Source organism: Miniopterus schreibersii, assembly GCF_964146895.1.
Source record: "Miniopterus schreibersii genome assembly, chromosome: 13".
Classification (NCBI taxonomy): domain Eukaryota; kingdom Metazoa; phylum Chordata; class Mammalia; order Chiroptera; family Miniopteridae; genus Miniopterus; species Miniopterus schreibersii.
This window is the reverse complement of record NC_138113.1, coordinates 20,076,903-20,090,591: the sequence shown is the minus strand read 5'-3', so window position 1 is coordinate 20,090,591 and position 13,689 is coordinate 20,076,903. Positions and strand designations below refer to the sequence as shown.

The following is a 13,689-nucleotide window of genomic DNA, read 5'->3' as shown; positions in this document are numbered from 1 at the left end:
GAGATGACAGCTGAGGTTTCTAATTCTGCCACATGAAAATTACCGAATAATAGCACGACAGGTGTCATTGTTCTGAGAATCATAAAGTGCATGTACCGCTCCATTTTGTTTTCCAATATTACTGGGGATGCTTTTCTTGGGAATATCACTAGCAGTTTTATTATTATTTTTTAAAATATATCTTTATTGATTTCAGAGAGAGGCAGGGAGAGGGAGAGAGAGAGAAACATCAATGATGAGAGAGTCATTGATCGGCTGCAGCCCACAACCCGGGCATGTGCCCTGACCGGGAACTGAACCCTGATCGCCTGGATCCTAGGTTGATGCTCAACTGCTGAGCCACGCCCGGCTGGGCTCACTAGCAGTTTTAAATGTTGGGAAAAATGTTTTCCCTCTACCTTTCTTTTTGCCAAAGAGAGGGTAGACACAAGCCACAATAAAAAAGGTCTGTCTTCCATCAGGGAATCTACTTAGAATGGGCACAGTCCACCTGCATAAACATATTTCCCCAGGTTAGAAAGGATCTTCAGTTTGCAGATTTGGCAGCAAAGAAACAGTAAAGAGGGGGAAAGCAGGGAGGGCTTCCTGGAGGCCTATAACCCAGAGATGCCCGTTGCATGGTAAATCAGCACAGAACAAATGCTCATTGCTCATATTTCTGCTCCCAACTGGCAACACCAAAGCTAGGGGAAATATGAGCCCTTCTGAAGACAGGGAAGGATTGAAAGAAACACAATGACTTCAACTACTAAAGGGCCTACAGGCTTTAAGTGTGCCAAACCCACCAAATGTCAATTAAAAAAAAAAGGTCAATTCTGAAAAAATTGGAGAATTTAAAAAAATTAAAAACTATTTCACAAGGAGGCAGTTCCTATCTACATTCAGTACAACTCAATTTAAAATTTATATTAGTCTTCTGTCCTTCCCAAGTGCTTTCAGGAGCAGCCGGCCAGAGGCCATTAGCACATAGGCCTCACAAATGGAGCAGCAGCCCCATGCAGATTCACCCGAGCCAGGCGGGCATTTGCACTCACTCAAATTACTTGGCGACTGACAAGCTTCTCTGCACTGTGATTTGTGGTCACTTCTCCTCAGAATAGAATTAAGGGAACAACCTGAAGGAATCACGATATGAGGGAGATCATGCTTTGATATTGGGTGGGACATGCAAATAAGAATGAGAGTCGGGTGCTTTGGTGCTGTCAGAGTGTGCTGTGTTTTATTTGGGAAATGAGACAGAATCTTCCTCTGATCAGCCACTCCATGTGACATCCCAACCCACACTCTGCTACTGACATTTCATCTCCCACTGAACAGCCCGGCTGTTGTAACATTTTCAGGATTCTTAATTTATGTCTTGCAGGATCTAAAATCAGATGGCAGAAACTCTAAGAAAATAACCAGTGTTGACAGGCACCTTTATACCTCAAGAAGCTGGTACACCTTAGTGCAGTGAAAAGTTGAGTAATATTCTCTACTTTCTTCTTCCAAAATATGTTTAGAAGACAGTGGGAGGGAGATAGAGAGCCGTCCTAAATAATTTCTCTCTTCAACCTAAACTCTATGAGAGGCCTTTTCGTCCACTCAATAATTGCTAGCAAGCGCATTCGCCTTTCTAGGTATGAGTGCTCAGCCTTCATCCCTTTTCCCAGAATGGATTTATACCTATTTATCTATAAGGTAGTGCTTAAGAGCACAGACTCACTTTTTTAAAGATTATTATTATTTTTAAATTTATTTTTATTGATTTCAGAGAGCGGAAAGTAGAAAGAGAAACATCAGTGAGGAGAGAGTCACCCATCGGCTGCTTCCTGCAGGCCCCCTACTGGAGGCCGACCTGTAACGGGGCATGTGCCCCTCCCGGAATCCAGCGGTGACCTCCTGGATCCTAGGTGACCTCCTGGATCCTAGGTGACCTCCTGGTTCCTAGGTGACCTCCTGGATCCTAGGTGACCTCCTGGGCCCTAGGTGACCTGCTGGATCCTAGGTGACCTCCTGGTTCCTAGGTGACCTCCTGGTTCCTAGGTGACCTCCTGGATCCTAGGTGACCTCCTGGGCCCTAGGTGACCTCCTGGATCCTAGGTGACCTCCTGGTTCCTAGGTGACCTCCTGGGCCCTAGGTGACCTCCTGGGCCCTAGGTGACCTCCTGGTTCCTAGGTGACCTCCTGGTTCCTAGGTGGCCTCCTGGATCCTAGGTGACCTCCTGGGCCCTAGGTGACCTCCTGGATCCTAGGTGACCTCCTGGGCCCTAGGTGACCTGCTGGATCCTAGGTGACCTCCTGGGCCCTAGGTGACCTCCTGGATCCTAGGTGACCTCCTGGTTCCTAGGTGACCTCCTGGTTCCTAGGTGACCTCCTGGATCCTAGGTGACCTCCTGGATCATAGGTTCACCCTCAACCGCCGAGTCTCGCGGGCGGGCCGCAGCGCAGGCTCTGGAGGCAGGTGTCCGGCCGTCACTAACTAGAGCGGAAGGGGCAAGGGTCCCAACTCCTCCGGCCTCGCCCTCCTGCCCGAGAGGAGGGACAGCAGCGCCCTCCCCCCGTTAAAGGCCAGGGGCTCCCTCGTGGGGCAGCGCGCGTCCCGGCCGCGCCGCGGGCCTTCCCTGGCGCCGGCGAAGCCTCGGGCGGGGGAGCGCGGAGGAGCCTCGCCGCCCAGGCCGCGCCCTTCACACGGGGCCTCGCACCCAGGGGGGCCGGAACACCTTCGCATGGCAACGCGAGCTCTCCTGGCGCCCACGGCCGCGCGCGCCTTCCCGCCTCGAGGTCCCCGCCCCGCGGAGCGCGCCCCGGGCCGGGGGCGGGGCCGGGGGAAGGAAGGGCGGGGCCGGGGAGGGAGGGCGGGGCCGGGGAGGGCGAGGCCGGGGGAGGGCGGGGCCGGGGGAGGGCGGGGCCGGGGGGAGGAAGGGCGGGGCCGGGGGGAGGAAGGGCGGGGCCGGGGAGGGAGGGCGGGGCCGGGGAGGGCGAGGCCGGGGGAGGGCGGGGCCGGGGGAGGGCGGGGCCGGGGGGAGGAAGGGCGGGGCCGGGGAGGGAGGGCGGGGCCGGGGGAGGGCGAGGCCGGGGGAGGGCGGGGCCGGGGGAGGGAGGGCGGGGCCGGGGAGGGAGGGCGGGGCCGGGGAGGGAGGGCGGGGCCGGGGAGGGAGGGCGGGGCCGGGGGAGGGCGAGGCCGGGGGAGGGCGGGCCCGGCCGAGAGGAAACTGCCCCGCAGCGCTCACGCCCGGCGCCTGCGGCAGGCCGCGCGCCTCCCCTACCCGACGCCCGGGAGGCTGGCTTCCCGCGGTCAGGGCGACGCCCCCAGCCCGCCGAGCTCGACGGCTCCCGCAGGGGCTGCGGGTTTTCATTAGCTCCCAGCGCCCAGCGTCCCGGAGGCCCGGCCGCCGAGCACCTGCTCCCGGGCCGCCCGCCTTCGGGCTGCGCGCAGACGAGGAAGGACAGATGGCCAGGGGTGCGTGGGTTCCGCGGAGGGAGAGGCACCTTCCGCCCGACGGGCCCGGCGGCGACCTCGCCGTCCCGGCGGTTCCACCAGAGGGGCGTGGTCACCCACCAGGCTCCGCCCCGCCAGGCCCCGCCCCCGCCAGACCCCGCCCCGCCTTAGGCCCCGCCCAGAGCTCGCGCTGCTCCACCTGGGCCGGTCCCTCGGCCTCCGCCCGGTCCACCGCGCGCCTGCGCACTTTCTAGGGCGTCTTAGCACTGCCCGAATCCAAACTTGCGGAAAAGGGGAACCTCGTATTTTCTACGAACCCTGCTATCGCGACTCTCCGCGCTTTCCTAGGAGCGGTTTTGCCTTTCTTGGCCCTTAGGGCCCGCTTCTTCCTCTACCGGCTTAAAAGGGCATATTTTATGTTAGGCGCTCTCCCTGGGCAGCCCGCCCCCCGCGCCGTGTCCTTGGCCAGCCTCGGGACCCGCGCGGGAGGCAGGGTCCTTCCTCGGGGCGGTCGCGCGGGCTGCGGCTGCGGGAGCGGGACGGCGCCATGTACTACAAGTTCAGCGGCTTCACGCAGAACTTGGTGGGCGCGGGGGCTTCCCACGCCTACAGCCCGCAGGTAGGGCGGCGCGGCGCCGGCTCCGCCGGGAGGGGTCCCGAGCCCCTTCGCCAGGCGGCCGCGGCCCGAGCCGGGGAGGCGCCCCGCGCTCCGGTCTCGCTCGCCCGCTCCTCCCGGCGCCTCTCCGCGCCCGCTGGCGGCGCCACGGACGCCCCTAGTTCTGTAGGTGTTCCCCCCGCAGAGCTGGCCGGGCAGGAAGCTGGGGCTGGCACTCGGCAGGGGTCAAGGTGACCCCCAGACTCACTGCTGTGGCTCCTGGGGCGTGTCGTGGGGTCGGCGGGACACGGAACGTGACCGTCCCGAGTGCGCAGTTGGGCCCAGTCCTTTTGAGGGGCCCGGCTTTGCGTTTGCTCACGTCCCGTCGGTGACCCGCCGCAGCCCGAGAGGGAGATGGGGAGCGGGAGTGACGGCCCCGAGGGCGGGGGTGGGGCCCGGGGAGGCCGTCTCGTCGGAATCGGGGACTGACCGGTCCTGAGACCAGCTCCGCCTGCAGAGTGGGGGACAGGTGCCTGTTGTTGGAGTGGTCTGGTTTCATTCGGGTTTGCCAGTTGGAGTTTCAGTCTCCGGCTTGTGTTGTAGAGATGAGGGACTTGAGAGTCCTGTATTCTTAGTTTGTGCTCAAATCCTGGCTTTGCTGTTTTTTACGACCTTGACCCAGTCACTTTGATGTGAGCTCAGTTTCCTCTGGGGCAGCTGTAGTACATAGTCCGTGAGGTGACTAGAGCCCTGGGCGGGCGGCTGGTACTGGGCAGGGGGTTGGGCGGGCGGCTGGTACTGGGCAGGGGGTAGCGACTCTTCCAACGCGGAGCCTGAGCTGCTTCGTCCTCATTGCTCACCCTCCCGGAGCGGTGTGGGGAGGGGGATAAGATGGGCGGTTGGAAAGCTGGGCTGGGATAGCAAGGCGCCCAGGTCGAGTGTAAAGGATGTTCCAGTGTTAACCTTTTTCCCCGGACACTGAAATTTGCCCAAGGTGTGTGTGTGGGGTGGTGTTTAAGGATGATTTCAGCCCTGGCTGGTTTGGCTCGGTTAGAGCCTCGGCCAGTGGACTGAACGCTCCCAGGTTCGGTTCCGGCCAAGGGCACGTACCTCGGTTGCAGGCTCGGCCCTGGTTGGGGCGCGAGTGGGAGGCAACCACTCGATGTCTGTCTGTCTGTCTGTCTGTCTGTCTCTCTCTCTCTCTCTCTCTCTCTCCCTCTCCCCCACTCTCTCTGAAAAAGCAAAGGGGGAAAAATATCCTGGTGTGAGGATTAAAACAAAACAAAACAAAAAATTAAAACAAAAAAGAATGATTTCAATCTAAGATTAGATGTGCTGTTAACTAGAATAGGGAGGGCAAGAAGAAGGGCAAATTTTGTGGGGGTGGCTGGAGTTGCGGGGGAAGGGTCTAGGTTTATAAATGTTGAGCGTGTGATAGGTCTGGTAACAGCTGGACTTGTGAATATGGAATTTAATAGATCTGGGCGTCTTCAGCCCATAGGTGGTAGTTGTATCTGGTGGGGTGGGGATGGGGGTGGGGGATCACCCAGGGAGCATATAGGGAAGAAAGGTGGGAATATAATTAGACTACATGGAGGGTGGAGAAGGAAAATTTATCAAAGGAACAATCCAGAATTAGAAGGGAAACCAGTGTGGTGTCACTGAAACCAAATTGGTAATGAGGTCTAAAGAAGGAATTGTTCACAGTGATTTTTTTTATAAATATAGGAAAACAACCATTTCTATCATATCTGTTTCTACTATAAAGAAAGTATATGTATGCATCTTAAAAGTTATAGTTTGATGAGTTTTAACACACATTACCCCTAAGAAGTTTCCCTCTTACTCTTGCCCTGCCAGCCCCTGTCCACCTCCCTATTCTGACTTTTATTACTATAAATAGATAGTTTTGCCTATTTTTGAATTTCATATAAGTGGAACCACACAGTACTCTTCTGTGTAAGGCTTCTTTTTCTCAATGTTTTTGAAGTTCATTCACGTTACATGTATTGCTGTGTAGGATTTATATGAATATATCACAATTGACCTGTTGGTGGTTGTAGATGTTCTTTTAGTAGTTTTAGCATAATCTAGGTTTTGTTACCTACTAAGGAAAAAATGAAGTTTTAGATTAAAATGAACATATATTGAAATTGACTTGGCACTCAGAACAGAGATTACCCTGAGATGCATTTGGTGCAGCTAAGGCTTTCAGGTTTCTAGCACCTCTTGAATTGTGTTTCTCTTAAGAATTTGAACTTCTTAGTTACTTATGGATTTCTTAAACTATGTTGAAAGACGTGATAACATGTAAACTTTGTATGAATTGTAGATTTCAGGGTGATTTTGACAGGCATCCCCCAAACCAGGTGTTCTGCTTTCGGTAATTAGAGGATCACTTCAATTTTTCCTTTCTTGGAAACATTAGCACACTGGAAAATGTAGACGTTTATAAATTTCAGTATTATGTAAAGTGCATTGAATAACTGAACATGCACTGAGCCACCTAATATGAAAAAGCTAGTTCTCTAACAATCGTGTTCGTAGAGATTTATAAGTCAACTTAATGGCAAGTAATTGTGTGGGGGGGTATTTTCCAGTGGTTGCTTGAAAAGCATTTCCCTTACCTTCATATGTGGTGCCATTAAATTGAGGCTAGTAAACAAGTGAAAAGATGGTCAATATCATTAGTCGTTAGCGAACTGCAAATCAAAACCACAGTGAGAGACCCGTTTGTACCTGCTAAAATAAAAAAGGCAGAAAACAGGTGGTGTTGAGAATGTGGAGAATCTGGAACACTAGTACATTGCTGGTGGGAATGTAAAATGGTGTAGTCACTTTGGAAAGCAGTTTGGCAATTTGTTAAAAAGTGAAAATTTACCATATGACTTCGTAGTTCCTCTCGTATTTAAACAGGCAGAATTATATTCTAGGTAGAGGGAACTGAGTGATGGGGAGGACAACTGGGGAATCATTAAGTTTGGCTGTGGTGCATGGAGGTAGATCATGAAGGGTCTAGGATGGTAGGACTTAATTTTGTGAGAAATGATTAGGAATTTACAAAGCAACTTAATGTAGAAAGTTGTGGGAGAGCCTTGCCCAGAGGTTGAAACAGGGACATGCTTCTTACCCTTAGTTTCATGAAAGGTTTGTGGAGGAGCAACTATGACTAAAGCTGTGCTTTGAAAACAATCTGGGAGAGACCAGTGCCAGAGAAGCCTATTACACCCATAAAATAGTTCAAGGTCTTCTGAGTAGGAATGGAGAGTCAGAGGTCTGATGATAAGGGTTTAGCAACTGATGAGGAAAGAGGAATTCAGGAAGACTGGGAAATGGGAGGCTGGTGCTTTGCACAGAAACAGGGAGCCCCTGAGCAGACTTGTGAGGCACTGGGTGGATTTTGGACACGTGGAGTGTGAGGTGTCAGGGAAACGTGCAGTTGGTGGTACCTGGCTCACAGTTAGAAATAAAGGACTTTAGCCACTGTGGATTGAAACTTGTTTATAGTCCTAAAGCACAGTGAAAAAGTTCATAGGTTTCTGTCATTTAAAATTTAATAAGTTTTTGAATAACTCTTATTTCTCCAGTTTCTTCCTCCTCCAAATACCTAAAAGGTAGGAGAAAAGGAAAACTTTGGGCCAGTTAACTTTCATGGGAAAAAACCACGTTTGCTTTTCTCTTTAAAAATTTGGAGCAACTAAAGTAGACTACGAAGAAAATACTAAATGTGGTTGTGGTTGAGTGGCTTTTAGTCAATTGTAGAGGTGGTGATTGGGTAGACAGCCCAGAGAGTCAATCAATATTAATAAGCAAAGCCTGTGTTTTCTGTTTAGTCTATAGTCCACTTATTTTAAGAACAGCTTTCAGCGTTCTCATTGCTGTGGGAGGCTCAACCATCAAGTGCTGATTTACATTACTTTGGTTCTGAAATATTCAAGTCTACATTGTGGTGAAACTGTAGACTTCCTTAGTTTATTTGTACATTCTACAAATATTTACTGAATGCTCTCCTGTGCTAGTTGCTTTTCTAAGTCTTCGGAAATAAAGAGCAGTGAACAAAACATGCCCAAATCCTGCCCTCCTGGGACTTCCATTGCAGTATGGGGGAGGCACAAAGTGGACAAAGTAGAATATAGTATGTTGATGGTGATAAGCGCTATGGAGAAAAATAAGGCAGAAAAGGGGGATAGATTGTTAGCAGGTTAAGGGGGAGGGCATGCAGTTTTAAAAAGGGTCATTAAGGGAAGGTGACGTATGGGCAAAGACTTGAAGGTGTGACCTGGAGAAGAGTATGCTAAGCTCTTAGGTTTTTTTTTAAGCCTGTGGGTTTATCCTTCCTATATCCATGTAGCTGAGGGAGCTACAAATAGTAAACCTATGTTAACCCCCAAATCTCATTCAGTTTATACTTATTGAATACCTGCAGGTGCCAGACACTACTTTAGGCACACATTTATTATCTCGTGCAGTCCTTTCAGTGGTAGGTACTATCATACACATGTCACAGATGAGAACACTGAGATTTCCTTTTTTATTTTTATAAAGTTAAATTATTTTTTAACTTACGGGTTTATTATTTTGTTTTGGTTTTGTTTTCTGGTTCTGAAAGACAACTCTTTTACTATTACAGGCTTTTCCAGATTGAGATATTTCTTTACTGTGTGTCTGAAAAGAATCTGAAGTCCTCTCTGGGGTTAGAGATTCCATGTTAGTACATCAGCTCACCAAGAGAAGAAAAGGGACAGGCAGGTCTCTCTTGAAATAAAATCAAAGCTTATACAGATTATAAATGTTTTACTGGTTTGATAAGACAGACACAATAGGTATTTCTAAAATTCAGATTAGGCCTTTGATGTTTGCTCCTCTCTCCCTATGTCTCCCTCGCTCCTCCCCCTTCTTAAAGGCAGGGAGTTCTTGACAAGGGTGCTGTAGAGGACCTGGGGTGTTTTGTTGAAAGTTTAAGGACTTTAAACCTTAAACTTAAAAAATTAAAGGCCTTGTAATGCAGAATTGGAGAAGCTTTCCTTCCCTCTCACGCGGTTGAATGACTGCCTCCACTATTCTTGACAGCCTGCTCCTTGAAAGGCTTGTTCGGATGCCCAGACATACTTTCAACTGGACATTTCCCTTTTTTCCTGCAGGGATTAAAGCCTGTGGCTTCCACAGAAGCACCGCCTATTATATTTGCCACACCAACTAAACTGACTTCCAATTATACTGCGTATGATTATGCTGGGAAAAACAAAGTTCCAGAGCTACAGAAGTTTTTCCAGGTGAGAGGAGACACTCTAGAACAGAGAAGCCTGTGAAATAAATAGGTTTAAAAAAACCCTGTGAAACCAAGTCTTAATGTCCACCTTCTCTTTTTTTCCTTAAATAGGATTCTCTTGATTTTAGTTTTTTTTTGAGCCATAAAGTAGTACAACTCAATGTAGGTAGAAACTGATGAAAGAGAGGGTGATTAATTTCTTCATCAGTATTTGAGGGTATGTATGTTTTCAAATTGCATATATTGAATGGAGGAAGCAGTAGTGTGTATAATGTATAATAACATTGTGAATAATCCAATATATATTTGGCTTTGTGATACATGCAGTGACATTTGACAGAGTTTTCTAGTTGTTTTTTGCTTCCTTGATATTAAAATTCACTGAGTTGTTGCTAGAAGTGGAGGAGGCTCCTTTGGGTTTGCTGATCAACAGAGAGAAGCCAGAATTGGATTTTAAAATTTTGTTTACATTAATCTCTATACAGATAATTGAGAGGTTAGTGACCCAACTATTTTTCAGGTGCCATGGGAGTGGTAGTGACTGTTACTGTTGTTGCTGTAAGGTAGCTTCTCCCTCCTCAAAAATATGTCCAGATTCAGGACTGGCTTGGGGACTTTTGATCAGTTTAATCCCTTTTATCTGATAAGTAAGTCTTGAGCTGGGTAGGGTTTTGAGTTGCAGTGGGGAGGGCTTTTGGAGACTGAAAAATAATGGATTAAATTTATAGAGTCTCATTATTAAACAGAGGTTTAACACCTTAATGGAAAGAAGATGTCTGAATAAAAAAATGGAATTGAATCTATGAACTGACCTGGTATGCTCAGACTTCATCCACTAATGATCAGGAAGTCACACTAAATATAGAGAATTTCTTGTACCTATAGTTCTTTGGTTAGCTGCTGGATACCTTGATCTTTAAAAAAAAAAATTCACCAGTGCTTCTTTTTTAGTTAAACAATATGATAAATTCCTTAGAAATTTGGAATTTGTTGCATGTGCATTCCTGAGACTGCGTTTTGGAAGAATGACTTTGGATTTACAAGCTTTAGTTACATTTATAAGAAAATATACTAGTATTTCAGTTAGCATTTTTATGTGTTAGGGCTTTTTCCACTGTAATGGCTTGATGGATTAGTTATAAAGTAGAGACATTTCTTCTTTATTAGCTTTAATTAAAGATCTTTTTCTTATCAACCATGTCCTTGATAATTCTTTCTTTCAAGAAATCTGATGGTGTGCCCATCCACCTGAAACGAGGCCTGCCTGACCAAATGCTTTACCGGACCACCATGGCACTGACATTGGGAGGGACCATCTACTGCCTGATTGCCCTCTACATGGCTTCACAGCCTAGAAACAAATGAGTTGGGCTGCAAAAGACTGGTTTGCTTTTTGGCATAAACCCTTTGAATTTTTGTTTCTGTACTTGAATGGCCTACTTAACATTTTGCAAGGAAAAAAAAAGATAGTAAGACAGTATTTTGGTTTGTGTATGAAATGCACATGGCCTGTCACAGCTCATTTGACAGTTAAAACTATTGTTCAAAGAAATGCTGCTGCTCTTCAAGTTTGGGCTCTTGATTTCCCTGGAGGTCCTGGATGAAGGTTGCATACAGAGTCATTAATGGCAGTCTGTGCTGAGGTCCTTGGGGACTCACAGTGGCCTTTTTGAGCATGGGTGCAGAAGCCTTTCTGGATTTGGATATGTCTGAGGAAGGAAGACAAAAGCCAAGGCCAGGTGCACGAAATGAGGGGTTTGAGTGTGTAGTTACCTTGGGGATTTTTCCATCTTGCCATAAAATGTTAATAGAAATTATTTGCAGCATGCCTCTATTCATTGGGCAGTTTGTTTCAAAGGGTTATTTGCCTCATCCCAGATCTTCAGTGAAATTTTATGTGTAATTATTATGTATTTATTCCACCATGGGAACAGAACACCTGTTTAGTGTTGCATTTTAAATCGATGTCTGTTTTATTAATGAAGCTGTGACACAAAGTCTCCTTTACCTTTAAAAAATGTTATGATTTTTAAATTATGATTTATTTTGATTGTGGAATAAATACATGAATGAAAAAATCTCAAGTTTGAAGTTTTTAAAATGATCTTTCAAAATAATTTCAGAACACCAGATGCATCTAGACCTGAGTCTAATTTTTTTCTTTTTAATTTGGCACCAGATAATCTTTACAAAATGGTTCCTTAAAGTCAAGTAAAAGGAGGCTAATGGTATATGGATGATTACCATATGCTTCCTTCCAGGAAAACTGCTTCCCCCGTAGTGAAATGTACCTGTAACACACAGTTCATTTAGACATTAATTTCCTGTGCCATCACAATTGGTAGACTCACACACCCTATATTAATGTTGAAAACGGTGGAATTTTACTGTATATGAAGTGGTGGCCTGTATCTTGCCTTGGCAAAGGATGGTGATTTCTTACTGAGGATAAAATATTGTGTTTGTAAACAGTAGCATTCCCACAGGCTAGGAAGCTGTCATGTATAAGTCTAAACTTTATTATTTGTTATTTCCCCCCAATTTTTATTTTGAAAAAATTTCAGATGACAGAAACATTGTAAGAATAGTACAGAATACACCTGTGTATCCTTCACTTAGGTCACCAGTTATCAATTATTGTCACCTTTGCTTTTTCTCTCTCACAAGCACAGGCACACAATGAATGTATGTACATACTCACATTTGGTTTCTGATGAATCATTTAAGATTAAGCTATAGAATTATGATGACTCAGCCATAAATACTTTAGTCAGTGTCTCCTAAGAATAAGGATATAACTCAGTTTCACACCCAATTTAACATTGATAATACTGATATATAATATATTGTCTCTAATTTTCCTCAGGTATCCTCATAATGTGTCCTTCGTAGTTACGTTTTTTAAAATAACAGTTTTATTGTGATTTAATTCACATACCATACAATGTACCTATTTAAAGTATACAATTCAGTGGTTTTTACTATATTCAGAGTTGTTCTACCATTGCCACAAATCAGTTTTTAAACATTTTTATTACCTTAAGAGGAAACCCTTTGCCCCATTAGCAGTCACTCCCTTTCCCCACCCTACCTCCTAGCCTTAGGCAACCACTAATCTATTCTCTGTCTCTAGATTTTTTCTTTCTGGGCATTTCATATAAATACAGTAAAACCTCAACATAATTGGGGTGGGGTGGGGGTGCCATTAAAGCTGAAAGTCTTATATAATAAAGTAGGTTTTCTGAATACATATGTTAAAAAACTGACGAATTAGCTTACCTGTTTTTACTTATGTAGACAATTTGTGTAATTAAAATTAAGTATGAGAAGTTTAATTTCACAGAAAAGTTTTCTATATGTATTACAGTAATTTTAAATTTATACTGAATAGGTCTAGTAAATGAGTGCATTCACAGTCACCGAGAGTAAACAAATGCAAGAACATTGGCCAGCATGTGTTAAAACTGCTGCAGAAAGTCAAGCCACCCGACAATGGAACCAATTACTGCTCCCAATGTGGTGTGATCACATGCTAACTGTTTGCTGAACATTGTTTACGAGCGGTGACTCTTGGATTTAAATTTGTAGATTATAGTTGTAGATATGTAACATTTATGTTAGTGAAATTACTACAATGTTTTTCCCAATTTATGACCTATTTGCTAAAATTTGTTAAAAATAACAGTGAACCAGTAACAAAAGGCAACCTGTTAATTATAAGCAAATCTTGGTTAAAAGCATTTAAAAATTAATAGGGTGTTAATTTTCACATCTGATATATGGACCAGAAATTTTGTCTGTTAAGTTTGAAGCCCGTTAAACTGAGGTCTGAAAAATCGAGGGTTTACTGTATAATCATACAATATGTGATGTTTTGTAACTGGCTCTCTCGGTGTAATTATTTCGAGGTTCATCCATATTGTAGTATGTATCAGTACTTTATTCCTTTTTATGACTGAATAATATTTCATTATATGGTTATAGCACATTTTGTTTATCTGTTCATTAGTTAAAGAATATTTGGATTATTTCCACTTTTTGGCTATTATGAATAATGCTTTTATAAATGTTGGCATACAATTTTTTTTTCCTTTTCATTAAATTTATTGGGGCAACACTGGTTAACAAAATTATATAGGTTTCAGGTGCACAATTCTACACCTGGTACAAAAGTATTTGTATGGACATAGGGTATATAGTGAGGAGTGGAAATGCTGGGTCATATGGTAACTCCATATTTAACTTTCCTTTTTTTAATGTGTTTTTTTAAATTGATTTTTAGAGAGAGAGGAAGGGGGGGAGAGAGAGAGAAACATTGATGTGAGGAAAACATCGATTGGCTGCCCTCTGCAGCCAGGGAGTGAGCCCACAACCTGGGCATGTGCCCTGACCAGGAATCGAACC

The 13,689-nt window shown here is 46.0% G+C and overlaps 1 protein-coding gene across 1 annotated transcript; it reads left to right on the top strand.

The window, feature by feature from the left end:
• The first annotated feature begins 3,613 nt into the window (after positions 1–3,613).
• Positions 3,614–13,407, top strand: COX7A2L (cytochrome c oxidase subunit 7A2 like). The gene is made up of 3 exons (XM_081155873.1): positions 3,614–4,040; positions 9,158–9,289; positions 10,510–13,407. Exons 1-3 carry the CDS (start codon positions 3,969–3,971, stop codon positions 10,648–10,650), a joined length of 345 nt encoding a protein of 114 aa, XP_081011999.1. The 5' UTR covers positions 3,614–3,968; the 3' UTR covers positions 10,651–13,407.
• The last annotated feature ends 282 nt before the right edge of the window (positions 13,408–13,689 follow it).